At 42.2% G+C, this 16,527-nt stretch overlaps 1 protein-coding gene across 1 annotated transcript in view; it reads left to right on the top strand.

Annotated features, from left to right (window-relative positions):
• Positions 1-16,527, top strand: part of LOC311142671 (prolyl 4-hydroxylase subunit alpha-2-like) — a 41,737-nt gene that overhangs the window by 5,458 nt on the left and 19,752 nt on the right. Inside the window, exons 2-7 of the mRNA XM_084178325.1 lie at positions 7,189-7,285; positions 9,073-9,169; positions 9,365-9,516; positions 11,276-11,413; positions 12,162-12,401; positions 16,130-16,329. Of these exons, the coding sequence (XP_084034451.1) occupies positions 7,207-7,285; positions 9,073-9,169; positions 9,365-9,516; positions 11,276-11,413; positions 12,162-12,401; positions 16,130-16,329 (906 nt within the window). The 5' untranslated portion in view covers positions 7,189-7,206. The remainder of the gene's footprint in view (positions 1-7,188; positions 7,286-9,072; positions 9,170-9,364; positions 9,517-11,275; positions 11,414-12,161; positions 12,402-16,129; positions 16,330-16,527) is intronic.

Raw genomic sequence — 16,527 nt, 5'->3', positions numbered from 1 at the left:
ACTGTTTTACGCCGGGGAAATGAAAAAGTGTAATTTTTCTGCACTAAATTCTCATAAATTGCCATCCAAAACGGCAATTGTCAAAATAAAAATGCTTCAAATGTTGATTTCTTACATTGTGAAATGAATGACACATAATGAGAATGTCTGTAAGTGTTCAGATAAGCATGAGATTCCCTTCTTTATCCTATTTATCCAATATCAGTTATTGTTGGAATTATCTTCCGATACCGATAGCTGTAAAAGGCCAATATCAGCTGATAATACCGGTGAACCGATATATCGGTCGGGCTCTAATATAAACCTGTTTGTATTAGTGCAAAACTTACTGTAGTATTGTCACTTTTATCAGTACACCCACAAAGATAAAGATAGTGTATTATTTTCCATATTGGACCCCGTTCCTCACTTATTGGAGTTGTGAAATAGAGATTCCCCCTATTGGGAATCTGACTGGCCCTAGACAACCATTGCTTGTACAAGCCAGATGCTCTTCCATGGAACTTATTTCAGCTGAGATCCAGCAGCAGAACATGCCCCAGATGGAGGAGATTAAGTAAGATGAGTAAACTTTTCCTGTTTTCTCAGTCAGAAACTTTTACTATGCTTTCCAGGATAAGCTCCTACTGCACACGTTGTCCTCTATGTCCTTTCTACAAGAGTAGCAATACCAATGGTCAGAACTGCAGGACTACACATTTTGCCATGAGGGTGAGAGAACATTTTGCAGTTTTAAAGCTGATTTCCTACAATTCTACACATATTGCCATTGCTTATGATGTGTTCATATGCTATCTGGGTCGACCCCAACCTGGAGGTTGGGTGCCCTGCGTGCCTGTTCGGTAATACGGAACTTTACCCACTAGTTTGGGTGTTTTTTGCTAAATAACATTTAGCAATGGTATGCTCCTCTCCAACCAAATATCTGCATTTATCATGAATTAGTCAAATTCCACCATTTATTTGCCTTTTTACATAAAAATTAATGCATTTATCATCAGTTATATTTGAAAAAGACTGCCACAGTCAGAGTGGGGAAAAAAAGTATTTAGTCAGCCACCAATTGTGCAAGTTCTCCCACTTAAAAAGATGAGAGAGGCCTGTAATTTTCATCATAGGTACACGTCAACTATGACAGACAAAATGAGGAAAAAAAATCCAGAAAATCACATTGTAGGATTTTTTATGAATTTATTTGCAAATTATGGTGGAAAATAAGTATTTGGTCAATAACAAAAGTTTCTCAATACTTTGTTATATACCCTTTGTTGGCAATGACACAGGTCAAACGTTTTCTGTAAGTCTTCACAAGGTTTTCACACACTGTTGCTGGTATTTTGGCCCATTCCTCCATGCAGATCTCCTCTAGAGCAGTGATGTTTTGGGGCTGTCGCTGGGCAACACAGACTTTCAACTCCCTCCAAAGATTTTCTATGGGGTTGAGATCTGGAGACTGGCTAGGCCACTCCAGGACCTTGAAATGCTTCTTATGAAGCCACTCCTTCATTGCCCGGGCGGTGTGTTTGGGATCATTGTCATGCTGAAAGACCCAGCCACGTTTCATCTTCAATGCCCTTGCTGATGGAAGGAGGTTTTCACTCAAAATCTCACGATACATGCCCCCATTCATTCTTTCCTTTACACGGATCAGTCGTCCTGGTCCCTTTGCAGAAAAACAGCCCCAAAGCATGATCTTTCCACCCCCATGCTTCACAGTAGGTATGGTGTTCTTTGGATGCAACTCAGCATTCTTTGTCCTCCAAACACGACGAGTTGAGTTTTTACCAAAAAGTTATATTTTGGTTTCATCTGACCATATGACATTCTCCCAATCCTCTTCTGGATCATCCAAATGCACTCTAGCAAACTTCAGACGGGCCTGGACATGTACTGGCTTAAGCAGGGGGACACGTCTGGCACTGCAGGATTTGAGTCCCTGGCGGCGTAGTGTGTTACTGATGGTAGGCTTTGTTACTTTGGTCCCAGCTCTCTGCAGGTCATTCACTAGGTCCCCCCGTGTGGTTCTGGGATTTTTGCTCACCGTTCTTGTGATCATTTTGACCCCACGGGGTGAGATCTTGCGTGGAGCCCCAGATCGAGGGAGATTATCAGTGGTCTTGTATGTCTTCCATTTCCTAATAATTGCTCCCACAGTTGATTTCTTCAAACCAAGCTGCTTACCTATTGCAGATTCAGTCTTCCCAGCCTGGTGCAGGTCTACAATTTTGTTCTGGTGTCCTTTGACAGCTCTTTGGTCTTGGCCATAGTGGAGTTTGGAGTGTGACTGTTTGAGGTTGTGGACAGGTGTCTTTTATACTGATAACAAGTTCAAACAGGTGCCATTAATACAGGTAACGAGTGGAGGACAGAGGAGCCTCTTAAAGAAGAAGTTACAGGTCTGTGAGAGCCAGAAATCTTGCTTGTTTGTAGGTGACCAAATACTTATTTTCCACCATAATCTGCAAATAAATTCATTAAAAATCCTACAATGTGATTTTCTGGATTTTTTTTCTCTCAATTTGTCTGTCATAGTTGACGTGTACCTATGAAGAAAATTACAGGCCTCTCTCATCTTTTTAAGTGGGAGAACTTGCACAATTGGTGGCTGACTAAATACTTTTTTCCCCACTGTAGGTAGTGTTTTAGCTAGAAGCCATCTCTGCTCCTCCTCCTCTCCCTCTGCTCACAACATCACAAAATTGTTGTTGGACTCATCATTTTGATAAAAACTATGATTTGCAAAATGATGGCATATACTGTACATATAAATCTATCAATTCTGCCCTCCTCTTTCAGTGTTTCACTTTCAAAAGTATAGCATAGTAATAAACAATTTGAAGCATAATGTAGGACTAGTCAAAATATTTAAGAATTTTACATCCGTTGTCATAATCTTGACACAAACAGTTATTGATTAAGCTAGTTTTATCCCTCTCCAGAGAGCACCTTTAGCATGCTTCAAATTCATGAGCTCTGTTTGACAATTAGATATCACACTGTATTTTACCAGACGTTGTTGTTGGTGGTAATCCCAAATTAGAGCTGGATTAAGGAGAAGAAAGGGGTATAGTGGTCCAGACAGTGTGGAATGAGCTGTGCTTAATTAGACAAACTGGCAGTAAACTGTCATCCCTGAGGAATGATGTGGTGAAGCAGCCGGAGAGAGTTTAGAAACAGACACTCTGCACAATGCTGCTTCACACCATGTATAACCTCACTGTAAACTCTCTCTCTCTCTGAAGTATGTCATGTGTGTCTATGTCAACAGTATTTGGGGTTTTATACAGGAGAGAGAAAGTGGAAAATGTTGTTTTGTCTTTGGTCGAATGAGTATTTCTTTCAACCAAGTAATTCCTCTGTATTTGTGAGCCAGACAGGTTTTTGGGCTTCTTAACCATTAGGGAAGCAGATGAAGCAGCTGTCTAGTACACATTGCCTGTCCCCTAACCCCATGACCCCATGACCCCATGACCCCATGAACCCATGATCCAGACACACTGTAGTTGGTAACCAGACCTTTTTTTCGTAGCTGTCTATTTACCACCACAAACTGATGCTGGCACTAAGACCGCACTCAATGAGCGTTATAAGGCCATAAGCAAACAGGAAAATGCTCATCCAGAGGCGGCAGTCGTAGTGGACGGGGACTATAATGCAGGGAAACTTAAATCCGTTTTACCTCATTTCTACCAGCATGTTAAATGTGCAACCAGAGAAAAAAAAAACTCTAGACCACCTTTAGTCCACACACAGAGACGCGTACAAAGCTCTCCCTTGCCCTCCATTTGGCAAATCTGACCATAACTCTATCCTCCTGATTCCTGCTTACAAGCAAAAACTAAAGCAGGAAGCACCAGTGACTCGGTCAATAAAGAAGTGGTCAGATGACGCAGATGCTAAGCTACAGGACTGTTTTGCTTGCACAGACTGGAATATGTTCCGGGATTCTTCCGATGGCATTGAGTACACCACTTCAGTCACTGGCTTTATCAATAAGTGCATCGATGACGTCATCCCCACAGTGACTGTACGTACATACCCCAACCAGAAGCCATGGATTACAGGCAACATCCGCACTAAGCTAAAGGGTAGAGCTGCCGCTTTCAAGGAGCGGGACTCTAACCCGGACGCTTATAAGAAATCCCGACATGCCCTCAGATGAACCATCAAACAGGCAAAGCATCAATACAGGACTGAGATTGAATCGTACTACACCTGCTCCGACGCTTGTCGATGTGGCAGGGCTTGCAAACTATTACAGAATACAAAGGGAAGCACAGCCGCAAGCTGCCCAGTGACACGAGCCTACCAGACAAGCTAAATTACTTCTATGCTCGCTTCGAGGCAAGCAACACTGAAGCATGCATGAGAGCATCAGCTGTTCTGGATGACTGTGTGATCACGCTCTCCGCAGGGGAGGTGAGTAAGACCTTTAAACAGGTCAACATTCACAAGGCCGCAGAGCCAGACGGATTACCAGGACGTGTACTCCGAGCATGCGCTGACCAACTGGCAAGTGTCTTCACTGGCATTTTCAACCTGTCCCTGACTGAGTCTGTAATACCAACATGTTTCAAGCAGACCACCATAGTCCCTGTGCCCAAGAACACTAAGGTAACCTGCCTAAATGACTACTGACCCGTAGCACTCACGTCTGTAGCCATGAAGTGCTTTGAAAGGCTGATCATGGCTCACATCAACACCATTATCCCAGAAACCCTAGACCCACTCCAATTTGCATTCCGCCCCAACAGATCCACAGATGATGCAATCTCTATTGCACTCCACACTGCCCTTTCCCACCTGGACAAAAGGAACACCTGCGTGAGAATGCTATTCATTGACTACAGCTCAGCGTTCAACACCATAGTGCCCTCAAAGCTCATCACTAAGCTGTGGAATGCAGAGTTTGGTTTTCGCCAGACATAATGGGACCCATCTCGTCCAAAAAGTTGACTCAAGTTTGCCAAAAAGCACCTGGATGATCATCAAGACTCTTGGAAGAACGTTCTATGGACAGATGATTCAAAAGTATAACTTTTTGGACGACATGGTTCCAGTAATGTCTGGCGAAAACCAAACTCTGCATTCCACAGTAAGAACATCATACCAAAGGTCAAGCATGGTGGTGGTGGTGTGATGGTTTGGGGATGCTTTGCTGCCTCAGGACCTGGACGACTTGCCTTAATAGAAGGAACCATGAATTCTGCTCTGTATAAGATAATTCTACAGGAGAATGTCAGACCATCCGTCTGTGAGCTGAAGCTGAAACGCAGCTGGGTCATGCAGCAAGACAATGATCCAAAACACACAATCAAGTCTACATGAAAATTGCTAAAAAGCAACAAATTGGAAGTTTTGGAATGGCCTAGTCAAAGTCCAGACCTAATCCCAATTGAGATGTTGTGGCAGGACTTGAAACGAGCAGTTCATGCTTGAAAACCCACACGTCACTGAGTTAAAACAGTTCTGCATGGAAGAGTGGGCCAAAATTCCTACACAGCGACGTGAGAGACTGATCAACAACTACAGGAAGCATTTGGTTGGAGTCATTGCAGCTAAAATAAATGAAATAAATATGTAATTGTTGTGTTATTTGTTCACTTATGTTCACTTTATCTAATATTAGGTTTTGGTTGAAGATCTGATAACATTCAGTATCACAAATATGCAAAAGTAGAGAAAATTAGAAAGGGGGCAAATACTTTTTCACAGCACTGTACATATTACCTCAATTACCTTGACTAACCTGTGCCCCCGCACATTGACTCTGTACCGGTACCCCCTGTATATAGCCTCGCTACTGTTATTTTACTGCTGCTCTTTAATAATTATAAAAAATATATATATATTTACTTAAATATTTTTTACTTAACACTTATTTGTCTTAAAACTGCATTGTTGGTTAAGGGCTTGTAAGTAAGTGTCACGATCGTCGTTAAGAGAGGAGGACCAAGGCGCAGCGTGATGAACGAACATGTTTATTTATCATTAGCGATAAACACAGACAGTAAACAAAAACAACAAACGACTCGTAACGTCCTAGGTAACATAGACCAACACGGAACAAGAACCCACAACCACAAAGGGAAAAACAGACAGTTTACATATGGCTCCCAATCAGAGACAACCAGCCAAAAGCTGACACTCGTTGCCTCTGATTGGGAGTCACTCAGGCCAACATAGAAATAAACAAACTAGAACTCCCAACATAGAAATACCCCACATAGAAAGAACACACCCTGGCTCAACATATAGAGTCCCAGAGCCAGGGTGTTACAGTAAGCATTTCACTGTAAGGTCTACACCTGTTGTATTCGGCGCATGTGTTTTAGGAGGCGAGGAGAGCGGATGTGATGAGTCAAGGAAAATACTTTCAAGATTCACCCTATTAGTCATCCTTTCTCATCAGGCACGTGGCAGGCCAGCCCCATTGAAGGCCCTTGGTTTTGCATCCATTTTAGACTTAGATGACAAGCCGCCAGACAGCACAGGGCCTACCAAGTAACAACTGGCCAGTATTGGCTCACAGAATAGGAAAAGGCCTGTTGGAAACTGTAAACACACAGCATTATTGCTGATAGATTAATTTGTATTTTAAGAATAATGACTAAAGGATTTCACCCCAAATACAGTATAAATGTGTGAACGGTGTTAGAGTTATAATGTAGTGTCAACCCACTAACAGAGGGGGGAAGTTAGAAACTATTGAAAGCATTCCAAGGTGAAGGGGACTAAGAAACGGTTTAAAGGTGGGCGGAGCAAAGTGCCTTTGTGTGTCAAGGGATATAAAAGCTGTATGTATGTTTTTTGGCGCCAGAGCTCTCCATGATTAAAAATACAGATCATTCTTGCTGGTTGCGGACCTTTGTTTAATTCATGATTAAACCAGAGAATTTACACCCTCTGGGAATTATTCAGAGCATTAAGTTTGATTAATTAGAGATAGAAATTCTCGTGACAATTGCACAGACTACTTTTTAATAATGGAGACATTGCCAGTTAAACACATTTTCCCATATTGCATCTCAGAAAGTATAGTAGCCTAATGTAATTTGTTGTGTGGATAATGAAAAGGATATGCCTGATTGACTAACTGACTTGCCTTTCTTAATTGCCCCTGAGGGGATACATAACGTTGAATTGAATTGAATGACTGGCTGACGTGATTGGATGATGTCATTGCAGGTCTTGTCTACCAGTACAATGAGAAAATACCTGTCCCTTCTCTCCCTGGCTCTGGTCTGCTGCTGCAGCGTACAGGCTGAAGTCTTCACCTCTATAGGTAAGCCTATATGTACTGTATGCCTATACCATTACACCTCTGTAGTGTAGGCCTTTACCATTCAAAATATATAAGTAGGCCTATACCATTACTCTTATATGTATGACATCAGGGTGTTTTCTGCATAGAAAAGTCTTGGGTGGGCTGCCTAAGTGTTTTTTATTCAGATCACCAAAGTCCAAACAATAAAATAAAATAATAATACAACTTTTTCAGTGTAAACTTAAACGACTAAACCCAGATATTGAGTATGCAGAAAAGATAATGGACCTATATAGTATTTAAATAAGATCATCTTTGAGATCTAACAAACACCAAAATAAAAGCTAGACAGTCAGGGAGAATCTAAAATGACAAAAATGATGCATTCAGGAGTATTTTTGTCATGGCATGGGACCCACATTGATTTTGTTATAATGTTTGAGTCACTCAGATGGCATAAGACCACGACATAAGCCATGTCAAATTTGTAGAATTGCAGGAAATGAGCTGTAAAACAGTTTTTTTTCTCTCAGCCCCATTGAGTTTTTTTTTTTTTGAATAGCATGAAATTAGCTTTAAAACAGCCACATTTTGTCTCTGCGGCCAAGAGGAGGGCCTCAAAAGTGCAACGTCAGCCACACCCACTGCCACGCCCCCGCCCACCACCTAAGCCCCATTTTGATTCAGAAAAAACCTGGACATCAGTCATCCTTAGTTCCTAATTCCTGTCATATACTGAACAAAAATATAAATGCAACATGTCAAGTGTTGGTCCCATGTTTCATGAGCTTAAATAAAAGATCCCAATGAAGAAACGTAGTGGAACTGGCTTCAAGGTCCAGAGTTGAGTTTGACTACAGGCTATTGAATTGCTGCCTTTCCCAGCATGTTGATACATCTGTATTTGTTGTGTACAGTATGCTATTGAGAAGACCGAGCTTTACACCCCCAGCCTACAAGGTCTCTTTGTCTTAGAGTTGACAGACATTCTTTCTCTCACCCAACCTCCAGAGTGGTCAACAGCTTTTAAAAAAATCTCTCGAGAACACATTTGCTAAGTCTCTGAACTCTCCTCACATCTGACCCGCATAAAAGCAGCATAAAAGCAATCAAAGGAAGGAAACACCTGCGTCAGACAAGGCTTAGGAGATTTTATATAATTTAAAGCAGCCTCATTAACAGATTTTCTCGGTACAGCACATATTAGTAACTAAGCAAGTAGCAGTTGTTCTTATTCAGTCCAATTTCTAAAATAACATTTTGAGCTTAATTGGCACCAGCAGCCTGTATAATGTTAGTTGAAGTCATCCGTGTAATTTACTTTACTTTGCTTCGTTTGGCTGCCATTTGACTAAGATACAAATGTGTTGTGAAGCTGTTTCACTCTCCTTCTGGCAACCGCATCGAGCTCACTCCTAACTGTCCAGCGTTGCCATGGAATTGTTTTCTGCATACAGCGGCATCCCCGCCCCCTTACCTCAAAGACCCATGGGTATTTACAATGCTGTGTGGTTGGACACATAATACTATACAATCTCAGCAGAGGAGGCTACGTGTTGAGAGGTATTTTGCATTTTCACTTACTAAAGTCTGTGTACGAAACTGTTCAGAATATAGCTAAAATATTTCACAGACCATTAAACCGAAGCACTTTCCATGTCCACTTTCTCTCAGGAAATGATGATCATGGGAAATGACTCGACCTGGTTGCCTAACAGTTCTAACACAAAAGCTTCAGGATATTGAATGGGTCATCTTCAGTTTCAACTTCACAGAATTGCTTTTTTCCTTAAACCTTCTATTAGGTCAAATGACAGACCTGATATACACAGAGAAGGAGTTGGTTCAGTCCTTGAAAGAATACATCAAAGCAGAGGAGTCCAAACTAGATGCTGTGAAAAGGTGAACACTACAATCTGTAACCATAGAATCCTTTTAGCCTTTTTTTCAATGATGTTCCTTTGCCAGAATAAGCCTAACTGACAGAGATGGAATAGGCCAGTTTGAGAAATGATCAATAATCGCATTGTAGCACGATTAGAGATAATTTTCTACTGGACTGAACCTGACTCTTTCCCTCCATGTGCTGTGCTGTAGCTGGGCCAACAAGCTGGACGTGCTGACGCGTGCCTCCACCTCAGACCCAGAGGGCTACCTGGCCCACCCCGTCAACGCCTACAAGCTGATGAAGAGACTCAACACGGAGTGGTCCGAGCTGGAGAGCCTGGTGCTGCAGGACCCCTCAGACGGTACGATAGGGATGGAGGGAGGGAGAGGTTACAGCTTCTTCTTCTCTGTGTGGAGGCTTGTGGAGAAGGGGGTGTCGGGCCAATTGTGATCCATCATACTCCACCCCCACATCTGCAGAGTAGAGTGGAGCTGAGAGAGAACACTGGCTGTCATCTTTCATGTCCAGCTGTAACTGCATCTGTTTACATTGGTCACGTCTTCAGTGTGTGCGGGTGTGTGTGTGTGTGTGTGTTTGTCTGTTGTCTTGCCTATATGTTTGTCTTTGCATGCTGTATGCACAGCCATGCAGCTGTGTGTAAATGTGGACCCACCAACATCTTTATGTTGTCAGATGTCTGGAAGGAGGCTAAATGGAAGTTCCAGTGTATTTGTTGATATTAGGAATGGATCGTAACACACTCTGTGTGTTTGTTATCTAGCCATCACCAGAGGCAACAAAAAGACCTGGAGATAACCTAATTATATCAGCTAGTCTCCCTTGTGTTTCCCCGTAGAGCTCTTAGCCTTTACGTCAGTGGTTCTCATACCTCTCCTCTGGGACCCCCAGGCCGTTCCATGTATTTGATATATTCCACAGCTAACACACCTGATTCAACTTGTCAACTAATCAGCAAACCCTTGATTAGTTGAATCAGGTGAGCCAGTTCAGAGCTACAACAACATGGTGAAATGTCTGGGGGTCCCTGAGGAGAGGTTTGAGAACCACTGCTATACGTGACTAGAATCACAGTTTACATCCTCTAGTTATCTTAACCTCACGCTCTAGATCACACATTATAGCAGTGCACACCAGGCAACTCCACTGCAGATGTTCTGTGCTTGATGCCTTTGACTATTTGTATGCGTCCCAAATGGCACCCTATTAGTGCTGAGTGATTAGTACTTTTTGAGGTCAGTTCGGTTTCGGTTAGAATGTATAGAAAATAATCACAGTTTTTGATTTTTGTACTTTTTTTAGACATTAAATGCACTATACATTATGTGGGTTGAATGCTGTAACAACACAGAATAAAACAATTAATAAAAGTGCTATGATGGTAGTGACTGCCCATTACTGCTTATCACTTATTAACCATAATTTATTCACATGACTTTACTTGAATAAAATATTTGTTTTATTTGATGACTTTATTCCAAGTCATCCTCTCATCGCTATAAAGCTGCTGCCTATGCTCTCTGACAAAATTACTATTTTAGTAGTTCTTCAAAGTAAATAAGGCATACTTTATGACTGCTGAATACCAACTATCAATCACTTAGATCATGTATTTTCCGGTTCGCAAAGCAACTGCTTTCTATCCCTCTCGCACGTTCTCTCTTCTCTCTGTCTCCGTGTCTGCTTCACACAGAAAGGACAAGTAAGTGGACACGCAATGGATTATGGTCATTGTAGTTGATTACCACGTTTTCTGCACTGAACTATGTAGAATGTTGGCCTGTTGGAAACTACAACTCCCTACTACATCGCACAGTTCGGGCTTGATCTGATTTATCTCTACAGAAACTGAGCATCGAGCTCACAGAAAAAAAGGAACGAAATGGAATTCAAATAATTGAACCGACGTCGGTCAATTAGTTATTTAAAAACCAAAAAATAACAGAAATGTTAGTTAAATCGCTCAAATGGGCCCTGGTCAAAAGTAGTCCACTATAAAGTGAAAAGAGTGGTATTTGGGACGAAGCCTTCGATGACTCACAAGATTTGAATCATTTTTCACTGTTTCACTCTGTGTCTGTATCACTGTGGTCCCTCCTCAGGGTTCATCTCTAACATGACAGTACACAGGCAGTACTTCCCTGACCAGGAGGATGAAAAAGGTGCTGCCAAGGCACTGATGCGTCTCCAGGACACGTACAAACTGGACTCTGAGAGTTTCTCCAGGGGCAAACTGCCAGGTAAAGAAGGAGTGTTGTTGTCCTCTCCCTGACTCCATGCAGACACAGTTAAAATCACTCGAACACTGCCAAGGAAGATTCTAGAAGCCTCCATATGTGTTATCACAGTGTATGAGCTGAGCATATCTCAGCCTTCCAGAAAGCTTTGAGAAAGCTAAGTGCTACTGCAGAGTGGTTTCTATTTCTTCCAGCCAGATGTCTAACCTCACCAGAAATGCAAGCTCAAACAGAACAGTCTTGACACCAAGAGCAGATGCTTTGGCCACACATTCACTGTGTATATATATTTTTATGACAAATGTGCATCCTATCCTAGTATTCCACCCCACCAAGTCAGGCAACTCTGTCAGAAAAAGGTTGCAAAAGCAATGTGTTTTGATATGACCCTCTTATTGCTGCAGTACAAACATAATCTACGGTATCACAACACCATTATGGATTTATGGAGCAATTTAATGGAGTAAACCTCATAAACAGTTCATACACTGCTCATAGACAGTCGTATTAATGGAAGTTGCTATGAAGTGCTAATGAGAAACCTCACACAGAACAGAATGGTGTATTTATATATACTGTACTACACTATACTAAGGGTGACAAAATTTCCCAAAATTCCAATGTTTCGCAGAAATCCTGTTTGGAGGATTCACGGATTTCCTGCTTGTTCCCTCTTGATTCCAGGAATCTTCCAACTGGGATTTCTGGAAAACCTGTGAATTTTGCAACCCTAACTATATTATAACTGCAGGTATGCACCACAACGCCATCCTGACGGTGGATGACTGTTACGACATGGGGAAGACAGCGTACAACGAGGCAGACTACTACCATGCAGTGCTGTGGATGCAGCAGGCCCTCAGGCAGATGGATGCAGAGGAGGAGCACGTGGTGTCCAAGGCTGATGTCCTGGACTATCTCAGCTACTCCGTCTACCAAATGGGAGACCTGTCCCGCGCCATCGAGCTGACACGCCGCCTAGTGGCCATCGGTAGGACACACACGCGACATACCGCTGAAACATCTTCAGAACTTGTTTAATATCCAGGAGCTTATTTTCAGTGGTGGAAAAATAACCTAATTGTCATACTTCAGTAAAAGTAAAGACGCCTTAATAGAAAATGACTCAAGTAAAAGTGAAAGTCACCCAGTAAAATACTACTTCAGTAAAAGTCTAAAAGTATTTGGTTTTAAATATACTTAAGTATCAAAAGTAAAAGTAAAAGTATAAATAATTTCAAATTACTTATTTTATAGCAAACCAGATGGCATCATTTTCATGTTTAATTTACAGATAGCCAGACATAATTTACAAATGAAGCATGTGTTTAGTGAATCTGCCGGATCAGGGGCAGTAGGGTTGGCCAGGGATGTTCTCTTTATAAGTGTGTGAATTAGGCATTTTTCCTGTCCTGCTAAGCATTTAAAATGTAACGAGTACATTTGTGTGTCAGGGAAAATGTATGGCATAAAAAGTACATTATTTTCTTTAGGAATGTAGTGAAGTAAAAGTAAAAGTTGTCAAAAATATAAATAGTAAAGTACAGATACCCAAAGAAACTACTTAAGTAGTACTTTCAAGTATTTTTACTTAAGTACTTTACACCACTGCTTATTTTTAAGGGTGTTTGAGAACAGGAGAGACGTCTTTCTCTCTCACTCTCAAACACATTCTCACTATCTCAATCTCTTATATTCTCACTCTGTCTCTCACACACATTCCTCACATAATCTAATATTCTCACACATTCTCCAACTCTCATATACATCTTCCAGAGTTCCAGGGTGTAACCCAGAGAGTGGTCATTGTTGACTATTTTAAACTGCATCAGTGATGTTGTGTGTTGAAGGCTGCAATTATGGAGATCTGGTTGCTTTGTTTGAATGTGAAGTTAAATGGACCAAAACCAAGGCGAACAACTAGGAAAATCTGCCAGCACTGTCATATTGGACGGCAGGTAGCTTAGTGGTTAAGAGCGTTGTGCCAGTAACCGAAAGGTCGCTGGTTCTAATCCCCGAGCCGACTAGGTGAAAAATCTGTCGATGTGCCCTTGAGCAAGGCACTTAACCCTAATTGCTCCTGTAAGTCGCTCTGGATAAGAGCGTCTGCTAAATGACTAAAATGTATATTTACCAAGGAAAGAATCAAATTTAAAAGAGTAACATTAGTTATCTAGAATAACGTATTGCTGGGTAGTTGTCCCTAGTTTTGGTATGTTTTTTGTGTTTGTGGCAGGAAATGTGCAGGAAAAGTGGCTGAAAAAGTGCTACTTCTAACCCTTTTGTACAGGAGGGGGTCGCAGTTCCGGAGCGATCCACTAGGTGTCCTCCTCCGACAACCTTAGGCACCTCCTCACTCACAGTCTGGACTAATCATGATCCTATTGGAGTCACCTGTGTCTACCTGTCCACCTGTCTATTTATGCCCTCACTTCCCTGTGTTCCCTTGCTAGTTTCTCGATGCCAAGCAGTACAAATCAGTGTCTTATCGCGAGACGTATGTACAGGTACTTGAGAAGTGTTGTTTCAGTCGTAGTTAGTATTTCGTGTTTTTGCTGTCAGCCTGTTTTTGAAGACCAATTTGCTCCTCCTTTATTTTATAATGACAAGTCTGTTATTTTGTATCCTGGCTTTGGGACCACCAGTAAAGATCCTTGTTTCTCTGCTTACTACCTACTGTCTATCCTGCACCGCACCTGGGTCACACCTCACACCAACCCTTACACCTTTAAAGCATTTTAAGTAAATAAAGGGAAATAGCGTACTAGGGAGTTGTCAGTAGATAGTTTTTTGTCGAGATAACTAATTCCAATTGAAAAGACAACTGACCTAACTAAAATACAGTGCATTCGGAAAGTGTTCAGACCACTTCACTTATTCCACATTTTGTTACGTTACAGCCTTATTCTGAAATTGATTAAATTGTTTTTCCTCATCAATATACACAAAATACCCCATAATGACAAAGCAAAAACAGGTTTTTAGAAATGTTTGCAAATTTATTAAAAATAAAAAACAGAATCTTGTTTCCATTGATCGTCCTTGAGAAGTTTCTACAACTTGATTGGAGTCCACCTGTGGTAAATTCAATTGACTGAACATGATATGGCAAGGCACACACTTGTCTATATAAGGTCCCACAGTTGACAGTGCATGTCAGAGCAAAAACCAAGCCATGAGGTCGAAGGAACTGTCCATAGAGCTCAGAGACAGGATTGTGTTGAGGCACAGATCTGGGGAAGTGTACCAAAACATTTCTGCAGCATTGAAGGTCCCAAGAACACAGTGGCCTCCATCATTCTTAAATGGAAGAAGTTTTGAACCACCAAGACTCTTCCTAGAGCTGGCCGCCCGGCCAAACTGAGTAATCGGGGGAGAGGGGCCTTGGTTAGGGAGGTGACCAAGAACCTGATGGTCACTCTGACAGAGCTCCAGAGTTCCTCTGTGGAGATTGGAGAACCTTCAAGGAGGACAACCATCTCTGCAGCATTCCACCAATCAGGCCTTTATGGTAGAGTGGCCAGACGGAAGCCACTCCGCAGTAAAACACACATGACAGCACGCTTGGAGTTTGCCAAACAGCACCTAAAGACTCAGACCATGAGAAACAAGATTCTCTGGTCTGATGAAACCAAGATTGAACTCTTTGGCCTGAATGTCAAGCGTCACGTCTGGAGGAAACCTGGCACCATCCCTACGGTGAAGCATGGTGGTTGCTGTGGGGATGTTTTTCAGCGGCAGGGACTGCGAGTCTAGTCAGGATCGAGGGAAAGATGAACAGAGCCAAGTACAGAGAGATCCTTGATGAAAACCTGCTCCAGTGCTCAGGACCTCAGACTGGGGTGAAGGTTCATCTTTCAACAGGACAACGACCCTAAGCACACAGCCAAGATAACGCAGGAGTGGCTTCGGGACAAGTCTCTGAATGTCCTTGAGTGGCCCAGCCAGAGCCCGGACTTGAACCCGATCTAACATCTCTGGAGAGACCTGAAAATAGCTGTGCAGCGATGCTCCCCATCCAACCTGACAGCTTGAGAGGATCTGCAGAGAAGAATGGGAAAAACTCCCAAATACAGGTGTGCCAAGCTTGTGGCTTCATACCCAAGAAGACTTGAGTCTGTAATCGCTGCCAAAGGTGCTTCAACAAAGTACTGAGTAAAGGGTATGAATACTTATGTAAATGTCATATTTCAGTTTTGTAAGAAATGTGCAAAAAGTTCTAAAAACCTGTTTATGGTTTGTCATTATGGGTTATTGTGTATAGATTGATGAGGGGGGAAAAAACAATTTAATAAATTTTAGAATAAGGCTATAATGTAACAAATTGTGGAAAAAGTCAAGGGGTCTGAATACATTCCGAATGCACTGTAACTGAATGCGATGTTGCCATATAATCCTGCCTCTCATCTCATAAGACGGAATGGCAATTATGAAATAACTGCAGTTGACTGACTCTAAAGACAACAAGGAGGCATCTTATTTCAGACATTCAATGTCAGTGTTTCTTATCCTTGAGACTCAGAACACATTTATTTTGTTTTAGTAGCATTTAACAGCATCAAAGAGAGACAGTTCTTATTCACTCAAACCAGTGATGAGAGTTAAACTTTGTCGAATTGTGCTATCACACAATTAATTACTGCTGATTCTAATACATTTCCCTCATATTCCCATGTCCTGTTAGTCTGCGTAACTGCGTGACCCGTGGTGTCCTTACAGACTCTAGCCACCAGAGGGCAGGAGGGAACCTGCGTTACTTTGAGAAGCTGCTGTCCAAGCAGCTGAAGGAGCTGAACCAGGAGGGCCAGGAGCCAGCCACAGAGGAGCCCATCCAGCTGGGGACCTACAAGAGACCCAGTGACTACCTGCCTGAGCGGGAGATATACGAGGCCCTGTGCAGGGGAGAGGGAGTCAAAATGGTAAGAGACTGATTGTCTGAGATTCTTCAATGACAGTTGGTTAGGGGTAGTGGACAAAAAGTTAGATTTGCAATCTGTATGGCTATGCCTTGATAATATCAATCTAGAGAGGGCCATGATGAATAAACTGTCAGAGTGGTGACAAGAATGAGGGACTGTTAGAGAGGGGCAGTGCTTAATTTGAGCTGGATCCTGCCG

The sequence above is a fragment of the Coregonus lavaretus genome, assembly GCF_964263955.1.
Source record: "Coregonus lavaretus genome assembly, chromosome: 15".
Taxonomy (NCBI): Eukaryota; Metazoa; Chordata; class Actinopteri; order Salmoniformes; family Salmonidae; genus Coregonus; species Coregonus lavaretus.
Note: the sequence above shows the minus strand (reverse complement) of the source record. Positions and strands in the feature narration are given on the sequence as shown.